A 23,268-nucleotide genomic window follows, 5' to 3' on the forward strand; every position below is an offset into this window, starting at 1 on the left:
GAAAGTAGCCAAGCTCGGATAGAGCTAATTAAAATGTGATGTCCCCTTCAGGGAGATAACAAAGAGGCCACACAAAATGAAGGATTCGACAGGAATCAGAGGAGATGGAGGAATCCCTCACAGGCTCCACCTGAACGGTGACGTGAAGCCTTTTCTCTCTCTCTCTTCCTCTCTCTCTCTCTCCAACCCCCGTCTGCCCCACAACACCCCCCTCCCCCCCCACCCTTAAGCATTTGAGTGACGGAGTTGACAGGTCGTACAGGCGCGGCGCTTTATCCGTGGCGCGCGAGAGATGAGTGACGGGCCAAAAAATTGGGAGGTGAGACTGATGTGTCACTCAATTTAAACTCGGCTGAAACACAATATACGCACCCCGCCCCCACCCTTGCAACCACCCCCACCCCTAGACTCTCTTCCCCCTGAATCACCGAGCCCCAGAATTATATTGACGCAGAAGTGCGTTTTGTTTTACAACTTGAGGTCGGACAACTTGGCGAGGGAGGGGGCGGGGCGATGGGAGCTTGTGCCATATCCACCTATTGGCCTGATGTTTCCAACCATCCTACAGGGACGCATCTTGGCGACGAGTCTGAAATCACCCACTGCAAAAGAAAAACTTTCGGACACCGCTCTTGGCACAGTTAATAGCAACATTGTGGTTGCATTATTAAAACGCCGTTGGTTGGTGGTAATACAATATATATATATATATATGTATATATATATATATAACTACAATATATATATATATATATACATATATATATATATATATACATATATATATATATATATTGTGGTATATACTCAACTGATAAAATAACACTCGCCTTTTCTACCTCTGTGATGGGAGCTGTGCCATATCCACCTATGGCCCCATGTTTCGCAGGAGCTTCCTGAACACGTCTTGGCGATGTGCTCGGCCGGGCAGAGCCTCGGAACCGCCGAGCTCACGGCTCTGCTCGCCACCGTCTGAAATCCAGATGTATTATTAATGCCAGATATTGGTTATTAGCGAAAAACTTGAGCGGCTGGTGGATTTTTAAAAGCTTCCTGCAGACTTGCATAATGTGACCTGAGTTTATTAGGCTGGACGGCAGAAGGGGAGGGGATGGAGGACGCGGTGTGTAACAGGCGCTCTGGTTCACTTCAAGCAGACCTCATCATATTCCCTCATGCTGCCCGGCTCCGGTCGAGTCAAACCACAGTGGCGGAGGGACAAGAAAAAAAAAAATCTGTATGCTGCCTGATCTGCGGCAATTAATTTCCAGAGTTCCTTCTCCTTCTGCTTTTTTTTCCCTCCAGTGCACGGCTGAGCAGCTGCTCCTTCACCCCACCTCTAATTCCAAGTCTTGAGGCAGCAGTTAGAGTGCACTCCATTTCAGTGCCGCCGCCCCGTGCACGTGAACGTCCCTTATGTTTACGCGTGTGGGGCGTGTGGAGCGTGCACGTCGCTCGACGGTCGGCTCATCTCCACGGGGAGCCTTCATCGCGCACGTGCCGCCGCCGCTGCCACCTCCGCCGCGCATTTTGGTTGGGCGTGTTGAAGGGGGAGCTCCGTCCCACTCCCAACCTCTAAATCACTTTGATTATGGTGCCGTTTTGTTTTAATAGGCTCTCATCATAATCACTGAGCTCTTTAATTCTCCTTAAATTGATTGCTTCAGATGGCATGAAAACTGCTTATCTGCGAATGTCTGGTTTCTGTCAGAATGCACGAGTGGTCCTGCTACAGTGAAATCGCAGGAAAAGCCAAAGACCAGCGCTGACGTGTCTCAGCTGGTTAAAAAATTTAGTCCGAGTCACATGCGGAACATTTATTGATCTCCTCCCCTGGGGTAGGACATGGTTTGCTTGGTTATTCCAGGCATTACTTGTAAAAAAACAAACAAAACAACACTTTTTTAAAAAATATTTCTTCATGTGGCTGTAGGCTGGACACACACTCAACAAAGACACAGTGGTACAGACAGTAATAACGCCGTTCTAACGGCTCCACGCTGGCGATCCCAAAGACTGAAGATCTCGCAGATCCTCACATGATCGGACTTGACTTATGGAAGACAAACACATGTGGAGGATGATTAATGTTGCCAGCTGGTCGCCCGGGCTTTTGTTGTGTTTTGCATCAAAAACAAACACAAAAAAAAAACCAGGGACAGGGAACGAGGGTGGAATCCTCACAGAGAAGACGGCATGGACGCTGCAGCGTGCAGTTGCTGATCCTTTCTCAGGCTGCAGCCTAACATGGCATCGCAGATATTAAACATGATATTTACAATCTGAGATTTGAAGAGGTCCGGCTCGACGGGGGTCAGCATAATAATCATGCTGCCATCACATTTTTGAGGATGATTGGGGCAAAGTGTCTAATCGGGCACAGAGTTGTGGCTGCCTTTACAGAGGTCTCGATTTTACAGCTTTTCTTCATTATTCCCTGGAGTTTGTTTTTAAGGCCTTTGCTCCACCCTCATGGATTCCTTCTTTCCTTCTTCCTTTTTCTCACACTGAGCTCTGGAGTACTCGGCCATACCAAAATGTTAAATCCATCTGCAGAGTCACTAAGAGAACCACAGTTGTTGTTCTTGAAGAGTTGAGCAACATCTGAGATCCCCCTTTAGCAGATGTGACTCCGTGCCAGGTGGGCAACGTCCACGTCCTGTGCGCATCCCAAGAGGCAGTGCAATCTGCGCTGCCTGACTTGAGTGCCTCTTAACCCCAGCCGAGACTGGTGCAGTGGTGCAGCGCCGGACCTCTCCGCTCTCAAGTTTCAGCGGCGAATCCCACCGCGCCCCACTAGTCCAGCTCGGCCCGGAATCGCCCCTGTGGGAAGTTTGGAGGCTTCACGGGCTCTCGTATGGACGGGAGGGCATCGTGGGATGCAGGTGGAGTGAGACAGGTGGCTCACTACGCAAAAATGCACGTACGTTAAAACACACAAACTCAGTTGACGCCGCACAACTTGGAAACTCTGCCACGTGGCCCCCTGGAGGACGGCAGAGGTAAAATTGAATGAATTGCATTTGCATGATAATGAGTTCCTTTAATATATATATATATATATATATATATATATATATATATATATATATATATATATGTAGATTTTTTTTTACCTCGCTGGATCTCACAGTCACGGGCACCGTCACACTGCCACTTTTATCCTCCCGCCACCCCACCTCCCCCCACCACGCTGTGACGCTGCCCTGTTTGCCTGCTCGAAGCAGGTGGGGGCATTTTGAAGCAAACAAAGTGGCGGCAGAGGGGGTGACTCGAGCTCTGAGAGGCAGGATGTCAGACGATTAGGGCTTGTTTGTTCTATAGGAGCGCCTGGCGCTGCTGCTCGGCTGCCAGTGTGTGTGGATGCATCAGGAGGCGGCTGCTTCCTCCCTGCGTCTCATGCCTGCGCTCGGCTCCTTCTGTTCAAACTTGGGAGGCCACGCCAGGACACCTGGGGAGAGATGGGCCACGCGCTTTTTTTTTTTTTTTTTTAATTATTATTATTGTTATTATTATTATTTGTGTGTGTGTTGCGTGTTTGTGCAAACTCCTATGTTATGAAATGAAAAAAAGAGTCCTTACAAGTGTTTCCCTGAGGCAAATTGTCGTGAGTAACGTGCTGATAATCCCTGCCGCTCTCCAGCACGCTCATTATTGACATCCGCCGTTTCTGCCACACCCCCGCCTCCACGATTGTTTGCGTTTTCTTTTTTTTTCTCGGCGGCAAATAGGTCAGTGGAAGAGCCCAACTGGAGCAGAATTAAACTCTCTAACCTGGATTAGGCTTTGACACCGCGAACAATGGCAAGCGGCCGCGGCCCCTCTTGCAAACGACTTTCCAGGACGCTGCGGCTGAATGCGGGATGAAGGCGATGATGTGTCAAAACCCGTCGTGGTGGGTTTCTCCTTCTTCTGTTTTAATGCGTCTGGATTTTCCGTTCGCCCAATTTGAGGCTGAGAATGTGCTTCGGCTTGCGGTCACTAACGATGAGGCGGACACCTCCTCTCTCCCCAAAGTTTGGGCCCGCACACATTAAACTGCTTCTAAAATGAGTGCTGGCAGGCCGGCCCTTTGAACAGCGACATGTATCATAGCTCAGACCATTAACTGTTGCACAGTTAGGAATTGGCTTATTTTCTTTGAGGGCGAGGTGACGTATGATGGTGTTGCAGAGATTGCAGCCGCCTGTGAAATCCAAAGGGGGACCAGAATAGCAGAGCCATTATCCCAATAAATCTTCAGCTTGGATTCACTTTCATATCACCTTCTTTCACACATAAAAGTGATTTCTCTGCAGTTTCATCATTGTGCCCACTGAACTGGGAGGCCGGAAATAACCGGAAATAACATCAAGTTGTTGTCAGTGTCATAATCTTTATTGACGTGGTTCTTTAAGTTTCCACACTAACATACCCTTAATTTGGATTGTTATTTTGGGTAAAAAAAAAGAAAAAGAAAACTACAGATCTCCAGAGAACAGAATATTTAACCCTCTGTTTTCAGCCATCTTCAATAATCTACATCTTCTCTAATTTCTAGCACTGTGCGTTTTATGACATTGTTTGAAACATGCAGCACAAATAAGAACCAAAGAATCACAAGTTGGGTTAATTCATCAATACACTGGAGACACATAATACTGCCTGATGTGGAAGTTTTGTGTGAATTTGGATCATTTTTATTATTGCATATCTAATTATTTTCTTGGATCATGTTAACTTTGCAAAATTACACATTGTTGAAAATAGCTAAAATGCAAACTTCCACATCTTAAATAACGTTTAAAAAGACAGACAGAGACTAGCGAAGCCAAGGGGCTTTTGAGGACAAATTCCCAGCACCTGTAATTTCACAGAGGTTAACTGTTAGCTGTTACTGACATGTATATGAATGAAACCGCACATCAGTCTGCTGAATTATGTGTATGAACGGCATGTAGAAGCACACGTTAGTCTCCCCCAAATAGCGCTTTTAACGCCACGCCGTCACGCAAAACGTCCGGTTTTAGCACTAAGCTTGTAAAATGAATGAGTGAGCCAGTGGCCACATAATCCAGCGTCCCTAAGCTTTAGATTTGTTTGTGTATTACTTTAGCAAAAGTGGACAGCGCTCTGCACTTAGGTGAAAATTGGATAGCTTGCAGCCGGCACTCACCACTCTCAGTGAGTCAGGGGCTCATCATGCTGAAGCAGCAGGTTTCGGGAGTGGTAATGGGCCTGGGAAGGCTTTGAAAGCACAAGTTTATAAAGAAACACGGAGAAAACATTTTTAATTATCCCCGTATAGCTGCTGCCTTTTGGCTTTTAGGGGGGGGGGGGCTGCTCTTAGCTAAGTGTCCACTGGCAGGTCCATGGGACTCCAAGTGGGAACTTAAAGGATAATTACGAAGTCAAAAATAGAAAGCGGCGCTGGAGTTCTCGCTGCTCTCATTGGGTCTCACCCGGCCTCACCTCGGATTTGATTCGCAGAGCAGGTAGTGAGCGCCGAGCGTTCCGTGCGAGGGGAAGCTGGCTGGGGGCCAAACCCACTTCATCCTCAGCTGGTCGTGCCGACCGAGCGTGGCGTCTGGAGAAAAGCCCCGGGGGTCATCTCTCCATCATAGCTCGCTGGAGATGGAGAGCTGCTGAACTTCCCTCTAACTAGTGTTCTGTCCTTCAATGATGGATGGCACTTGAGGGACTGCAATCGCACCGTATGCCTCCGACATGCATTTCCTTATTTCCAGGGAGTTCCGCAGGAGCGGAGCCACTCTCACTTTTGAGGCGGCCAGTTGACAATATTTCATAATTCACCGCGCCTCGACGCACTCAAATGCAAACTCATGAGCACTGAATCTGCAGTCCGTGCGGCAGCGCAGTTTATTTTGTTGGTTTATTTATTTATATAAATATATGGCGGAATTATCCTCTCGGCACATGGATCAATTCTTAATTTGCAGTTTTGCGTTAACATGGGATGCCGAGCAGTCGATATTCCCCGCGCCTTAAGCTAACAAGAAATGGCCGGAATTACTTCTTGCTCACTCTTACATGTGTTACCATATGTTACTGTGTCGAAAATTAAAGGGGTCGTCCACTCCAAATTGAAGCTACTCAACCGGATGTTGATGGAGAATGCGGTGACATTTTCTAAACCCCTCGACCAGAGGGGGGAAAATGTCGTCTGCATACAAAGTTCAAACATGAAAGCTGACAAACAAACATACCACTTCCAATGCAAGTATTTGGAAGATGCAGCGTCACATTACTCAAATTCATCATTCATTGTCGTTTTGTGAAAGGCTGCACTATGTCTTCTGGGCCCTTGTATCAAGTCACGCAAGTAAATCCAAGTCATGTTTTTGATTTATGTGTATTGATTTTTCAGCCTCACTAATCTTCCATTAGGTGCACTTCTCTCCTGCGAAACTCTGGAATGGTTATAAGAAGTAGAAAATGTCCCCATCAACAAAGCAAGGGAGCAGTAAAAAGACGACGCTCAAAAATTGGAGAGAACTATCCCTCTAGATGTGAAAAAAAAATGGTTTTACAGCTCTGTTGCCCCGCATAACTGGTGGAAAGTTTATTACAGGTTTCCACAGAGATCATATTTCCATTCTCACTGATTGCTTTGCCGAGTCTCAGGAATTCCACTTTCCAAAGTGTACTCTAAAACTCAATTTCTGGCTCAAGCAGTGCTTAAAAAGCCCTTGTTCTCCAGCCAAAAGTAAAGTAATTCTGACAGAATTTTGCATGCTGGTGTATCTTGTTTCGGCGCATGCATTTCTGCCGGATGTCTGCTCTAATTAGGGAGCGCACTTGGCTCCGTCGCAGGAGAAGATATGTTTAAAAAAAGAAATGAAAAAAACTGTGACAGATTTTTTTTTTTCTGCTGCTTCCACCGTTCGGAGCCGTAGCAGGGAACCGAGGATCATGCACGTCGTAGGTCGTCGCCGAAGGTCTGTTTTACTTAAAGCAATCAGGAATTGTTCTTTCTTCCCCGCCCCCCCTGGACTTCCTGCCTTCAGATGGTCATATTGCAAGGACCCAAACACTTGTCACTCATCGTGATGAGCTGTCTAGCCCGCAGATGAGGTACCCATCAAACGTGTAGCCACCACAGGCGGAAGCAAACAGATGGCGAGTGCAGCCACCGTAGTAATAATAATAGTAAGAAGAAGAAGAAGAAGAAAAAAATAAAAAGCCAACTATGTTTACTCCTGATGTGCGCTTCCAATATGCTCTGTTTTCGCCACTCGCCTGCCTTATCGTAATTGGAGCGGCTTATATTTGTCAAAAGCTTATCAAAAGCTGCATCCCACGGTGGAGAGAAAAGAGGAAGAAAAAAAAAGTGAGCTGTGGCTGTTCAATAATGCAGCTCATTCGCAATCAGGGTCACAGACGGACCCACACCGCCGCATCATCCCCCCATTTGGTTTATTAAAATTTGATTTCATTATCTTACGTTGTAGAGGATGTCCCGCTCGTTTATGTTATATTGATGCGATCAAAAATTCATGTGGGTTATTTTTTTCCCCTTTTAATGTCATTTCAATACTAAGGCGGCACTGAAGCGCAGGTGTGCCCCCCTCAACCCAAACACCTTTAGAGAGCCGAGCGCTTTCGCCGCCTTTCGCAAGAAATGTGGGGTCAACGTTTATGCGTTTATATGTCAACGTGCTTCATCCGGCGGGGAGAGAAGGTTGGACCGCATCAAAGGTCGTGAACGTTGACCGGCTTCATCATGCTAAAACACCAAAGTGGGCCTCATCGAGCTAAAGAGGAGCAGGCTGGACTCAACCCCACCCCACCCGTGGCGATCAACCACACCCAACCAGCTGCCTTTTTCCATTTGACCACATGATCCGCACTCAGAGATCTCAATTTCCAGCGATTTTCCCTTTAAATCCCCGTAGCTACAGCCGGCTAGAGAGGAGCCAGGCCCCTCGGAGCAGCTCCACGGGGGAAATTGCTGCTGTTGCATCTCTGCTACACAAAGGGCAATTTTCATGTTTCATCACGTCATAAATTTGAATTGTCCTCCCCCCAAACCCCATAGCCCCACTGTTCGGGGGTGGGGGGGTTTGCATGCAGAGTTTTCCGTCTGACTGCGTTATAGCACTCTGACTTTCCCGGAGCATTGCCTCTCATGCTGCAACTCTCCATCGATAGTCCACGGCCAGAATAAAGCATCAACTTCTCTGGGGTTGTAATTTTGCTGCTGCTGCTGCTGGCTCTGCTTGCCTCACTTGCAGATCTGAAGATCACATTTTTCGGGTGAGATTACGCGGATGTTTGTCCATACCATAAACCGAGGGCCGGGGTACACTGTGATCGCATTATTTAAATCTGTGCGTATTAACTTTTTATCTCTCCATCGCTGGCTCTGATACATGCAACCTGCCTGGAAAGCATCCAGAACCGGCTGGCGGGTGCAGCGGCCCGGGCGTCATCATTCGGTTTGTAGTTGGTGGGGATGATTTACGATAAGGCGATAAAGCGGACGTGGCCACGAGAGCTGGAGGCAACGCTGCGCCGCGCTCAGGAGAACGGAGAGTACGCACAGCAGCAGGGCGAGGTGGAGACAAAAATAAATACATTCTCAGATGCTTGCGTACTTGCCGTGCAGGTGTGGGCTAATTAGCCGCTAATGTTATCTCTCCCCCAAGTTAACCACGTCCCTCACCACAGACCCCGTAGATCAAAGGCGGAATTAGCGGCGAGATAGCATCTTGATCGAAAGGGGAGGAAAAACAACAAATGGCTGGCGGAAGACATCCGTTTTACATGTCAATAAGATCAATGAGTGAAAGATAGCGAGCATGAAAGCGGTCCATCGGAATTAACTCCCGGGGAAAAATCTTCAGGGGGAAATAATTCCTTCTTTGATAATCAGAGCTGTGGATCACATATAGGCAAGCCCCCCCCCCCCTTTCCATATTGATGAAGATTAAATTGCGCATGAATTGCACCCGCGTGACAGCTTGAGATCGTTTCCCCTGCCCTCGACTTTAAATCAGGGGAGTTGAGCGTGCAGTAGGTTAAAACAGAGGCTCTCAGGACGTGGCCGACAGAAAGGACCAAAGCAACGCAGATATATATACGGACAAAGAGGCGTGTTTTCCCTCTTTTTTGACCTTATGAAGGGAAATATAGGGGTGTTTTTACTCCGGCGACATTTGAGTCGACCCAGTAGCACTCTGTATGATTTGTATGGGCCTTTGTCAGCGTGGCAAAACACAGTCGAGTGCACAGCAAAAAAAAAAAAAAAACAACAAACTGACAGTTCCAACCTCGCTCTGGCCCAGAAGCAGCGTTCACTGCCTGCTGCTGGAAGAAATTAGCCCTTGCAGCCTCCTCCAGACCGCTCTTCAGACGTCGCCTTGAAGTGGTTTTGAAGGACGGAATCTTCCCGTCAAAGCCCAAATGATTGCTGCAATTATGAGAAGATTTAAACTTCTGCTGCTCCACTTTGAGTAATGCAACGTTTTTCGAGAGATAGTAGACTCTCCCATCTCTGCCTGTATGGTGGGGGGGGTGGATATGATTAATGGACCAACGACTAGTTGATAGTTCTCATTTTGTTGGTAGATATTAATTCACTTGACATTTTGCCCGTGTGAAATCCGGCCACGAGTACGGCGACTCATCAAACCGCAGGTGCGAACGTGTCCTCGAGGTGCTTTCACGCCTGAGACGCCGCTCCAAAACAAGAGGCCTCCGCTTGTTTGGTGTTAACACGCTAGCCGCGCTCTGATGTGGAACCAAACGACATTCGACTCCATCCGAACCTTGAAGCTCCACGTTTGGAGCGAGAACACAAAAACCTGACCCGGCGATGTGGGACAGAAGGCCTTGATTGCACGGCTGCGATGAGACTGGCGCCAAACGGTGGTCTGCCAGCGTAGACGGTCCTCCTGCCTCCGTGTGTTGCTGCCTTCGCGGTAACGTCGGTGGGACCCGTCACGGCAGCTCTTTCCCTCCGTCCCTCGAAGTTTTAACGAGGTTCCGTAATATGTTTGTCTGAATGCCAGCAAGGCTTTTTCAACCCCCCCCCCCGCTGTCGCTGTTTGTTGCACCCGTGGCGGGAGCGTTGCGGTGACCTCGGGGTGCGAGGGAAGCCCCTGCGAGGGTGTACAACCGCTTGGCCCGGGCAGCGCCAAAAACCGGGAAGCGTGCGTGCACGGATTGGGGAACTAATCCATCCGATCCGGGATGAAGAGAAAAGGTTCCAGGTGGGAAGGGGGCCGCCGAATTAAAACACAATGGGAATTAATAGAGAGCTGAATGTTGCTGCTTCTGCTAAACGGTGATGGCCTCCCCTCTGAGGCGAGGCCATGGAGCGCTGCCACCGTGGCAGCCACACAGGGCTCGTGTGCAGGCCTGGCGCAGGAAGGAGGCTTCAAAGGCGACCGGCAAGAAAGAGACATTGATGATGAAGGAAGACGAGGGAAGGTTTTGAGCGTGAGACGGGAATAGACAAGTGACTCCTCAAGTAAAACGTTGGACGACAATCTGTATGTGTGTGTGTGTGTGTGTGTGTGAGTGTGTGTGGAGGGGGGGGGGGGGGGGGTGCTTATTAGCTTGCTGATATTTGCCATTAAATCAGTCGTGAACTTCACCGGAGGCTATTTTTGCTTCTGCTATTTCTATTTATTTTTTTCTCTCCCTCTCGGCGCCATCTTCATTTTCCACGTCGGGAGGCAACTGTCAACAATTATAAAGCCGAGAACGTCTCGCATACGTGCAGGCTTAAAAACAGACCTTCACAGTTTGTCAGAAGCCCAGGCGGAAGCTGCTCGTCTTCTTCAAGTTTGTAGTAATACTAATGAATAGTTGTCTTTCTTTTTTCCCTCATCGCCTTCCCGGAATTAGTAATTGAGTTACATTTTTTTGGAGGGGTGAGTAAAAAAAGGAAGAAAAAAAATGAAAATCAGTCCATTGAGTGTCCAGTCACAACCCCACACCGCGGGGATTTAGCCGACGTTGCTTTGAGCTCTTCTAATTAAATTACACAGAAAACTGAATGGGAAATGTGAGGTTTCCTATTTCAGTGGAGGGAGAGTCGGGGAGAGAAGAGTCAGAGTGAGACTAAATGTGATAAAGCCGGCCGATTTACTGCGTGTCTAACATTAATACATAATAAGATTAAGCAAGTCGCTACTTCTTTTAGCAGGCAGAGTGCCATTTAATGCAACACAAGCAAAAGATATGCAATTAAACATTTCATTAAATATTTTTTTGCTAATTTATCTTCTATGTGTGCTTTTGTCCTTGTTTTTCAATGTTGTTGACTTCCATGAAGTAACATATTACCATCACCATTTCCCTGTTTTTAATTCCGAAGAGGTGTGAAAGAAATTAATAATAGAAAGAAGGATAATGAATGCAGTTGATCGCTCCACTCAGGCAATTATCTACATGTAACTCACTGAGCAGTTTAGTTTGCTTGCTCGTGCTTTCTTGCAGTGTAGGTAAAGGCATCGCAATGCGAAATTATTTTCTCTTTTCCATTCTTGGCTCATAGTTGGTGTTTCCGTGTGGCAAGAAAAACAAAACAAAACATCTCCGTGTATCACCAGTTCGATCATCAATGACAAACAAATCCGCAGATTCAGGCCTACATTGAAATGATGACTGTCAGATCGATCACTGCTGTCCCCCGGCGCAAGCGGCAATCCGAAAGTATTTCACACTTTTATCCTCGGGACGGAACTCCCGAAAAAAAGAATGTTTCACTTTGGAACTTCTCACTGAGATATCCATAATTCACTGAAACCTTTGAACAGCCAAATAGCTTTGCATGTTACCGTTTCCACTGCAAAAACGATGGAAATACAAAGATAATCTATCATGTTTAATACTAAGTACTGCCTTGTCTTTTTCTTTCTGATCTGCATCATTGTGAATATGTGCCCACGGAGGTCAGTGAAGAACCGTATTTCAGTTTTGATGGACACGTCTGTGTTAAGCAGCGATGATCTGCGGGGCAGTGCAGGCTAAAGACCGACATGAACGGCATCAATAATATACCTGCACCTCCCCGCAGAACAAGTGCACGTGTCTAAATTTAGACCTCGGGTGTCGAACTAGTGCTTTTCGGCCTCAACATCCACATTTTCCGCCAGGTCCCCGAAGGCCTCGCTGCATAAAAATGAGATTGATTTCAGCATATAGCGTAATGCTGTTTATTATCCAAGATGACTGCTTTGATGAAATATTTAGGCTTGGACATATTCTGCCGGCTAAGGCTGCCCCTGAGGTCAGTGCACACTAGGACTGCACTGTAGAGTAATGCCTCCGTGCAAACAAAAAGAAATGACAAAAAATAAACAATTGCTGTGCTACATTTAACGGCTGCCAAGATTTGGTTGTAGCAATCAAGTGGAGCAAGTAATATTCTTAACGCAAGGAACTGGAGTGAAACGTGATAATAAAGTTGAATTTTTCATCGTACCAGGTAATTTTTGTTTGCTTTGTACTTTTTCTCGCTAAACTGCCGCAGATCAATATCCTGTTGTCAAGCTGTAGAATGCAATTTGCAGACAGTAATTGGCCGAACAGGCCAGAACGTGTTGTGGCGGGCAGAGCCATGAAGCCGTTCTTCCACGGGAGCATTTTGCAAACGTCTCTTCGTCTCCGACAAGAGAAACGATTATACTAACAAGCGGCTGCATCATCGGTTAGGCTCCCAGTCCTCAGCTGTTGTTTTGGAAATCTGCTTCACGCTTAGCTCGCCTTTTGTGTGTGCGTGTGTGTGCGTGTGTCTGACGGTCTGACGGAGACTTACCTCTGGTTGAAATTTCACACCGCGCAGTAACTTCACGATTGGAGGAGCCGGTGCATAGCCCGATCTGTCAGCAGGTGCCGAGGCTTTGTCAGAAAGCGGCGATACAAAAGGTAGAAAGTCTTCAGATGAAGAAACTGCCCGGCAAAACGGCGGGCGCAGGGAAAGCCGACAGGAAGTGCGGCGTCTCCCGCTGAAGGGGGCTGCAGAGGCTTTTTCCTGGCGTGCCTCGGCCCGACATGTCCACTCGTCAGCCGCTGTCAGCAGGTGGCTCGTCTTATCAGGAAACGGGGGTGCGGGGATGATTCAGACCTTTCCAAATCCGTGAAGGAGACTCTGACACGTGTGCCTTAAAGTTCAATAACACCTCCTGTGGACAGATTGATCAGGGATTGATTAAGCTGTTTCCACCAACACATTAACCACTGAGGCTTTGGGACCAGCAGAGATAGAATTATCTCCGTGGCCTAGCTGCTGGGTTTTTTTCTGGTTCTGACACACAAATGTAGTGAAAGCGGCTTAAAATAAGTGATGTAGCCATTAGCCTGTAAATTTAGCTTGGGTTTAGTTCAGGTTTGTTCGATAACTGACAATAAAGACAATGAATGTGAGTCTTTTGTCTGTAGTATGTCACAGCACATATTTAGTTCAGCTTTGCAATGAAAAAAATACTATTTCACTATGTTCACCATGTCCCATTGAATACATTTTTTTTAAGGGTGACCTGATCAAGGTTGCAGCCACACAAACAACATACAGAACATACAAACAATTGAACAATGAACTAAACAAAGAATAAACAGAATGGCAGCTATTCAAACACAACAGCCTCTCCTGGGGGAAGGGAGGATTGTTTTGTCGAAATCTTGGAGGCACAAGAATGATGGATGTGAACAATCAAATCTTTATAGGTGAGCACTTGTGTTTATGTCTACAGAAGGTCGTTCAGGCAATTAAATCATCTAGAATGCAGTGCAGAGTGAGAGACACTGCTTTTGGAAATTAGGTTGAGTTGAGGCAGCTGCGGCGTGTTGGATTCCACTGAGCTTTTTTCTTTGCAGAGAATGATTGGCTTATGTTGTAGCCAATCTTATATCCTTTATTTTGAGCTTCTTAACTAGATTAGACTGTATGTACATATATATATATGTATATATATATATATATATATATATATATATATATATATATATATATATATATATATATGTATATATATATATATATATATATATGTATATATATATATATATATATATATATATATATATATATATATATATATATATATATATACATATATATATATGTATAAATTTGAAAGCTTTTCATCAACTCATAGGTGCTTTGAAAAAAAAAAACCTTTTCAGTTAGTATACCATCAGAGGTACAAATTCTGAGATCATCAATGTTTTACAAGCAAGCTTTTGATAGCGTCCTAAACTTTGTTTTGTGTGCAATTAGAGGCAGTTTTAGACCCTGCAAAGCTCTTTAGAATGACTGAAATGTTGTCTGAACTTTTCTTATTGCCTGCAGTGGGAGCAGGTGTATAGACAAAAGACAATTTTTTGTTGCTCATACAAAAAGAAAAAAACAGCTTGAACCTCTTCAATAAGAACAGAAGAATAAAAAAAATAATACAGGAGCCTCAATGGGACCCTGGGGGTTGTAGTTATTAAAGAAAGTCTGATTTGCTGCTCTCTCTCCGAGCACTAGGCGCACAGCAAAATCAGCGCCGATCACTTAATGGTGGACGTTTACATTTGCTGGCAACTCATTTTCATATTAGTTCACATCAAATAATAATTTGATGCGCTCCCGCTTCAAAGTACAACAGCAAAAAGTCGGAAGATGTGCCCAAGTAGAAAAGCATCATGACAATCCACCGTAAACAAACAGACAAACAAACAAGAAAAAGGCTCAGAAACGGTTAACTGCAGCTCTGCCTCCCTCCGCCACAGGCAGGGTGACGAAGCCCCTTCAAGCCCCGACAATCTAATTTTGGTTATGAGAAGCGAAGGTGCGCGCCTGAGGTTAAAAACCTCCGCCACTGTTCTTTTGTGTGTCCCCGTCCGTATTCAGCAAGCGCAAGAAAGGCGCGCGTGTGTCAACACCGTGTTTGTGCGCTCGTAGCAAGTTTCCCGCGTCTTAAAAAATGCAACCCTGTGGAGGTGCGTTTGGGTGGCGGAGGTTGCGGGGAGAAAAAGGCTGTTTTTGGTAACTTCAGCCTGTACTGTGAGGAACTGTTCCCAGCACCTGAATAACAAGTCTTGAGATGTCACAGCAAGAGTGGAGACAAAAAACCCCTTTGCGTCTTCTGGTTTGACAAGAAGCCCAGAATAGAGTCGGTGTAATGGCGGCGGTTCACACCAACGTGCATCGAACTTCCTTCCGTCCCTCACCCCGGCTGTTTTTCAATACGTGCACCAATTATTATTTATTGTGTCATATATTTGCTCCTGAATTGAGTGAGTCAGTTGATACTTGATACTCTACTCGTGCAAATTTACATCACAATGAAATTAAAATCTTCACATACACTTACTTTAATAAATAATGTGTTTTGTTGCACCACATTAACGTTGAAACCGTTGTGTTTCCTCTTTTGCAATCTCTGCTGGATGCTGTGAAGCATCTTGTAGGCTTTCTGGCTTTCTCAAGACTGTGCAAGTCAATCCCCCCGATGCAAATGATATTAGCGGGTGTGTCGTGGTCACTCCTGGGAAACAACAGATCTTGGAACGGCCAGAAGTTCTGCGTATCGAGAAACAACCCTATTATTTTTTGTTTGTGGTGATCTTTTTTTTTTCTTATCACTGTTGATGTCAGTCACGCAGTCCTGAGTATTTGCGGCTGCTTCTCAAACCCCCCCACCACCACCCCACATGCCTCCACGAGCCACGGGCCTCTCATATTTGCTCGCCATCGATCATAGCGCCGTGCCCGCCTGCGCGCGCTGGAAAAGCAGCCGGTGGGGAGAGGCAGCATTTGCAATCAAACAGAGAGGGAGCAGTGTGAAATCTCAGGAAGAGGCAGCTTCTCCCTCCTTCCCCTCCTCCCATCCCCCCCCCCGCCCGTATAGCCGTGGGCAGGGGATCAGACGATGAGGGAGCCTGCCTCAGACACTCCGCACCTCCCACTGGCGCCCTGATGCAAGCAGCATGCAAACACACCCCTCACATGTATCTGTCAGCCGGTGGGGGAGGGGAGGGGATGGGCGGGACGGGGCGAGGCGAGGCGGAGTTGGGGAGGTTAAGCTCCCCGTGTGCCCCCCACACCCCACACCCCTCCCCCGCTCCGTAGCCAGCGCCGTGCGAGCGCGGAGCCGCGGCGGCGGTGCTTGTCGGAGGAGTCGCTCATGTGCTCCTGCAGGTGAGCGAAGGCGGAAATTGCCATTTTTTCGGGTCCCCCTCTACCAACCCTCACTCAGCCTCCCCTCAACCCACCTGCACCTCCCCGTTCCTCATGATATTGCTTTAAGCAGGCAGATGGGGCCTGACCCAATAGAAAGAGAGGAAAAGCGACAGATGCAATCCATCTTGCAGTCGAGAGGAAAAGAATTCCGCGCCGGCTAAGAAATGTCATTGCTCCTCAAAACCGAATCACAAGCTCCCTAAATCCAGTCAGGCTGTTCCAGTCGGCGGCATAATAGCGCTCGCGCTTTTGCCCATCTGTTCCCATTGTCCGGCCCCGGCTCTCCATCCATGACATACAAGACTATAAAACTCCGAAGGGTTTGTCACAGACAGCAAGCAGATTTATTTCAGGTATAGGTGCAGGCGAAAACAGGCTTGAGTGGGTGAGAAAACACTTTTTTTCCCCCTTCTGCCGTTTTTTCACGGCCGTGTCCTCTGGTTGCTCCCTGGCCCCCGCCGCTTGGCTCATTTGCTTCATCCTGTCCGCCAAATATTCAAACAACGAACCTCTCAGCCGGGCGTGGGCGTCCGTTTTGAAGTGCCCGAGCAAGTCGTCGTCCAGCCGTAAAGCAGACGGTTAACAACCGGAGGTCGAGGGAAGGCGGGAGGCTCAATTAAAAGTGTGGATTTCTTTTTTGTTTGTCCCTACCATCACTAAATGAATTGAAAGGAAGAAAGAACGAGCGGAAAGGTGAAAGGTGAAAATGTGTGTTCCCTCAGATGGCGCGAATAAAGCTGGTAGCACGATGTCATTATCGCACAATGGAACGTCTAATATCAGCCGCCTCCAAACCCCTGGGCACACATCACGTACGTAATGGAAGGCTAATGACAGCGCTTTGGAACAGTTACCCCGACATGACAGCCCACCGTTGCATATAGAGTCCGTCTTTGTTAAATTGCGGGCCGCAATGTATTGCATGAAATATGGAGGGAATGCCTGCAGACAAGTTAACGAGCGGACCGGAGATGAAGCGACAACGCGTGCGAGAAAACGGCCGCGCGTGATGCCGAGGTTTAGCTGTCACTCCTGATTTTATGGCCCTGAATTTTGACAAGCGTTTCAAAGTTTGCTTTAAAGGGGCCCTATTATGGTCAGATAATACATTCATTGTGATGGCCTACTTCCAACAATAAGTTTGTTTGGTCAGTATACTCCTAGTTTGACCCACACAGACCTTATAAAACAAGCCTTTCTCTCACTCAGCCTGATCCCCCCCACCCCCACCCCCCACCACCCCTCCCATTTGCCTGCCACTCACTGCTAGCTAGTGGAGAAGATGGTTGCTGATTCTGAAATGTGTGTGAATCGTCAAAGGCAGTTTACTTCAGTGCAGTAATGCAGAAAAAGTCACTCTGTCTAGTCATTTACATACACATAAACAGACACGCTGAAAAAGAGCTGAAAAAGTCAGTTTGTAATATGACCCTTTAATTGTTGATGCTGGTGCATGTTTTGTTTTTTTTCTTTTTTTCTAGCTTGCCTAGAAAAACTCTTGTGTGCAAATTCTATTTTTGGAAAAAAAAATATGGATGCGGATGCGACGGATGCGGCAGTCGGTGAGAGTTCGCTTGCGACACCGAGCGTGCTCAAAGAGGACTCTTTCCATGGAATGGGAAAATTATGCATTTCCTTCTAGTGTTTATCCAATTATGAGCTCTTGCTTCAAGTGACACCCAGTCGTCCACGTTTCACACATGTAACCCTAACCGCGGCAAAGAAAGTCAGATTGCGGGAAGGTTTTCTCTCGGTAAAATAACATGTTTTCTGTTTTCCCCCCCGTGTGGTTGTGGGGAGAAAAAAGAAAAAAAAATTCTGACGCGCAGCTCCTCTGAATATCACATGAAGCTGCTTGATGTAGCATTACCCTCCTGGAAGCTGTGCAGAGGTTTTAATCAAGTGTGAAATCCTTTTGGAGGAGATGCCTACACCACTGTGCTTGTGCTCGGGAGCAAACTACTCAACCCCCCCCCCCCTCCAGCCACCACCACCACCACCACAACTCTCTTCCCCTGAAGATCTTTTGTAGCAGGAGCCCATTTCACCGCAGTGATGCACGCTGACAATGCTCTTAGTGGGGTAGAGAAACTCCAATCATCATGCATGAGGTGCCGCGTGCACGCACGCACACACACACACACACACATGCAGGGGGAGGCGCGTATACCTTGCCTGTCTTTCCTTGGCGAAACTCCTCTTTTCTAATCAGGCATAAAAGTGCAGTTTATTCATTTGAAAGGAGCCATTGGCATGTAAAAAAATAAAAGTTAAAAAAATGTGATGCAGCTTGCCCAGGCTAAGTGTCCAATAGCCTGGGCATCGAGCAATTTGGGATTATTGGAACAATAAGATTAGCGGCAACAATAGATCAAGCTATGCATTCTTGGATAAACAATAGTTTAATTCCGTATGGATTACCGGCGAGGAACTCCACGTTCATGCATGAATAACACATGAGGTCGGGATCAAAATTGCGAGCGCGGATTTCACTGTCAGCCTTCGTGAGACGTCTTATTTTGGCTTCTGATTGATTGAGGCCTTGTTGGGTCACAATCTTTTCTTTCTTTTTCTTTTTTTCTTCCTGTTTTTTCAACCCCCCCCCCGCCCCCCGCTACAGGCCTCAGCAGCCTGACATTTTGCAGGATAATTATCTCGCCACCGGTCACGAGTACAATACTGATGGTGCGTCTTACAGGCTTACTGTCAAGCTGGCATTTTCTCCACGAGCCGAGAAGCTCCTCCCGTCTGAAAGCGCCATCTCTTGCTGGTTGCATCATTCGCATGCAGCGCTGGCGGCATCTTTCTCCGGCTTTGCCCCTCCCCTTCTCTCCAAGAAAAGCTCCCACACTTTTTTTTTTTTTTGGCCTTCCCCCACAAACCATCCCGCTGGCCGCGGAACAAGACGAGTCTGTCGGTGACAGACGCGCTCTTTCACGGCCGTCGACAGCTCCGAAGGGGGAGGGAACGCTGCTGCTGCTGCTGCTGCTGCTGCTACAGCGGCGGCAGCGCGTTTATCACGGCAATCAAAAGTTTTGCGCGCGGCGGACAGCGCCGCGTTTGTCTGCTCCTCTCATCGCCGACATTGATTTGCTTGTCCAAGTCTGAAGGGATAACAAAGATTAATTGAGTGGTATTTCCATTAAAATCCGGGCGGCACGCTAAGCTTGTCAACAGGTGGGCCGACTAATAAGTCTGTTGGCGGCCAGCTGCGCTCCTCTGGCAGGGCGGCGTGCGGCGGGCTCCTCTCTCGTTGGAGGGAAGGTGCGACAGCGAACTTGTTTGGAAGCGTTCGTCGCCGCGCCAGAAAAAAGAAAAAAAAAGAAAAACGAGGTCACTGGGTTATGGACCCATTTATTTAATTAGGAAGCGGTGAAAAGAAAATGGATGACAATCAAGGGCAGGGAGCTCATTCCGACACTGTCAATCAATATCTCATTCAACAGCGTTATTATGTTTTTTTTTTTCCTTATGCGCCTAAAGAGACTTTAGCAAGACACAGGGTGCCTACAGTAATTATGTATGTAGCTTTTTTTTAGTCTATGCATCTTCAGGCCACGGTTGAGACCGTGACAGGCTGCTTGTCGACACATCGTGGAACTGGAAGCAGTCGAGTTTTTTGCTCTTTAATACCCGAACAATGCAACAATGCAGTCAGTCAATACGTGAAAAAACAGACCAAATCTTGTTGTTTGTTTTTTTTTTTGGACAGGTCCAAGTGACATAGATACGGCATCTCCAGCCTGTGGACATGCATGCACACACACACACACACACACACACACACGCGGCAGTGCTCATTACACGCTGCATAGCAACAGCTACATAGCAACTGCTGCCGACTGCTTAGCAACAGCTGCAAAGACGTCGGGGAGCGGTGAGGAGGAGGTTCATGGGGTGTTTCAGATGACACCATTCCAGTTCGCAAATGGCTTTTACCTTCTTTTTCTTCTTCTCCTGCTGTCTTTTTATTTTTTTGGCAAGCAGTTCCAATCAATATCCAGCTTTCTGACGGGGCCTCGTATCTCTCTCTCTCTCTCTCTCTCCTTCTCTCTCTCTCTCCCACCGACAGACATCCGCTCCCTCCCCGACGTGGCCATGACTGGGAACTGCACCAATGAGTGCAGTGAGCTGGGCCACTCGGACGCCTGCTGGATGCCCGGCCACCCCTCCCCCGTGCGCAAGACCAGGAACCCCCCGAAACTCTCCACCTTCGTGCCTTACCAGGAAAGAGGGAGCCTTGGGCGCCTGGCCAACGGCAGCGCCAGGCTGGGCGGCGAGGAGCACCGGCCCCGCCTGCCGCCCTCGCGCAGTGCCTACTCCAACAGCGGTCACGACGCCGGCCAGGACTGCCCCTTGGAGGAGATGCCGCTGAGCGTGGCCTCCGAGTTCCCGCCCACCTCCCCCACCGTCCACACCCCCAAACGAGAGATCTACCTGTGAGGCGGAAGCGGAGGGGGCAGCGGGGAAGGGGGGGGGGGGGGGAGTAGTAAAAAACAAACAAAAAACAAACGTGTCGAGCAAAGGGAAAAGCAAACAAAAAAAAAAGTAAATACCCACCAGAGAAAGGAAAAACAGGCCGACCACGCCACAACAAAAGCCAATGACCGTTTTGTAGTCGACGATCAGCCGTGACTCACCCCGACACTGGCATGAACACCCGTTCCGTTGTCATCGCCTCCCTTCAATAATTAATTTATTAGCCTATTTACGAGAAACTCCACAAAGTCAATTGGCGCACTCGACTCACTTGATCGTCTAATTCAAACTTGATCAAACAGGAGAAGGCAGATGGCAATTGCCACTTAAGTAAGCGACTAATTATCGATGTAGTTAGCCAAGTTCCCATTCCGTGAAGTGATCTCTTGAATATGAAAGTTGTGATCAGTGCTCTTGTGCCATTATTAGATATCATTTACTAGGCAGCCAGTCAGGCCCCTGTCTGAAGGCATAGCTCTCTTTGAACTAACAATCAAATGAAGTGGTCTATCTTACTGTACAGTGCTGTAAATACATTTGAATGGTGTGTTCTGCATATAGTTTCGTCTTGGCATATGCTGAAAAAGAAACTGCCTCTGAATTCTTTGGCATATTTAAGCTTTTTTTTCTGTTGTTTTTTTCTTTTTTCTCTTCCTTCCTTCTTTCCTTTCTGCTGCTGCTGTTTCGACTTGATTGAAACCGTCTCCGGACGTGGAGCTTGATTTTTCCGCACAAGGCATTTATTCGCTCCGCGCAATCACACAGACGCACACAGAGAGATGCACGTGCGCGATGGCACGCACACACACACACACACACACACACCTTTGACCACTAATCATAGCAGAGTGGCCTTTACCTCCACTCCCTGTAGAGATGTGCCACCAGCGGAGAAAGCTGTGTGGCAACATTTGAACTGACATTATGTTCCACTGGCTCACAGCACTGTGACCTATTGTTCACCGTGAAAAAAACCCACAAAAAAACACAAAAAAACCTTGACTTGGCCGAGGAGCCCCAAAATGCAGAGTGTTCACTTGACACACTTCCTGATTCCAAAACGAACGGGGTCAACTTCCCCTTGACGGAGGAGGACTCCAGTGTTTCTGACAGCCAAGAAAAACAGCAAAACGGACAAAAAAAAAAAACAAAACGTTTTTTTTCTATCTTGACAATCTGACCCACCCTCTCTAAGTCATAACCCAGCCCGCCTCAAAAAGGCTCATTATGCCTTCCCCTCGCCATCCATAAGAACCTCTGACGAGTTATTTACATGAAAGGGCACTTGAGTGTGAAGAGCCGCTGCAGAGGTCGTGAAAGTTAATGCACCGCTGCACCGCACGAGAGCCCTCACACAGTCATATCTTGTGTGTGAGTACGTTTTTTTTTTTTTATAATCATTATTTTTATTCTTTGTTAAGACTCACAATATGGACCTTGACGTCAACTGCGCCATGTCAGCCGCCGTGACACTATGGCAGGTTATCGGGCAGGAGTCTTGAGTTGGCGCGGCGGCTGTGATAATTTTGATCTTCTTTGTATTGAGGACACACGCTTCATAAATTATTAGGAATATTTCCTATGAGGAGGAGGAGGAGGAGAAGAGGAGGCTACAAGAAAGAAAAAAATATGGGGCATGTCCGTGGGCTTCGTTTATCTCTGCAAAGATTTTTATTTATTTTTTTTGCGAGTGAATCTGAAGGATGTGTCTGAAGGACACGACGTATTAGCCTCTAATTGGATGTTAATGATGACAACAGTAGCGCGCAACACCCCCCCTCCCCCCCCCCCCCGCGACACCGCCAAGCTCGGCGGCTGTCTTTGATTCTAACGCTGATTTGATTAGATTTGTAGATACCTCTCACCTCTGCAGAGTGTTTCCATAGTGAGCAGCCGCCTCTGAGTGAGGATGAGAGAGCCTGGAATGGACATTTCCTAATTAGGGTGAGTAATGAGTCCTGAGCTCGGGCATGTGTGAGCGTACCCCCAGGACAAGGCACCCGCCAGATAATGCAGATCCACCCGCAGTGCTACAATCAGTTAAAAGGTTTTTTTTTTTTATTTATTTATTTTTTTCCTTCATCAGAGATGGCCTCGTCGCGACGCGGCCCAAAAAAAGCCACGTTCACAGTAATTAAAGTGGAAACGAGTGGACATGGCCATAATTAAATAGCCTGAGCGCTCATGCTGCCCTGAGGTGGTGGTGGGGGCGGCAGTGGTGGTGCTAGGGGCCACGTTGTGCCGTTTTTCAAAGCCATTTTGCGACTCGAGATAAAAAAAAACCCAGCCATGATACACTGTGACCAGCTTGGCCCCGCCCCCAAGGGAGGGGGAGAGGGGTGAACGAGATGGCTGACACGGAATTAACAGGAAGTGACAAAATCACGTTGCCTCAATCCAGGCCTTCTCCGCTCAAACCATTTGACTCGAGCTCCATCTCGAAGGCTGTGAATCTCAGCCTGGTGTGGGACTGAGCAGCCCCATCGCCCGGGCCCATTGAGAATGTATCTGCAGATTTGTCCCCTTGATTGCCAGTACACATGAAATCAAAAGGAAAAAAAAAGGCGGGGGTGGGCCTGCAAGAGATGGGAGGTTTTGGTTCAAGTCCT

The 23,268-nt window shown here is 47.5% G+C and overlaps 1 protein-coding gene and 1 long non-coding RNA gene across 2 annotated transcripts in view; both read left to right on the forward strand.

Annotated features, from left to right (window-relative positions):
• The window catches only part of pcdh1a (protocadherin 1a), a 97,639-nt gene extending 76,985 nt beyond the window's left edge, over positions 1-20,654 (forward strand). The window contains exon 5 of the mRNA XM_076020286.1: positions 20,253-20,654. Within this exon, the coding sequence (XP_075876401.1) occupies positions 20,253-20,623 (371 nt within the window). The 3' untranslated portion in view covers positions 20,624-20,654. The remainder of the gene's footprint in view (positions 1-20,252) is intronic.
• Positions 1-23,268, forward strand: part of LOC142884570 (uncharacterized) — a 318,763-nt gene that overhangs the window by 209,347 nt on the left and 86,148 nt on the right. The window lies entirely within an intron of this gene.

The sequence above is a fragment of the Nelusetta ayraudi genome, unplaced genomic scaffold, assembly GCF_046127955.1.
Source record: "Nelusetta ayraudi isolate G7.1 ecotype Tasmania unplaced genomic scaffold, CSIRO-AGI_Nayr_v1 ptg000011l, whole genome shotgun sequence".
NCBI lineage: Eukaryota > Metazoa > Chordata > Actinopteri > Tetraodontiformes > Monacanthidae > Nelusetta > Nelusetta ayraudi.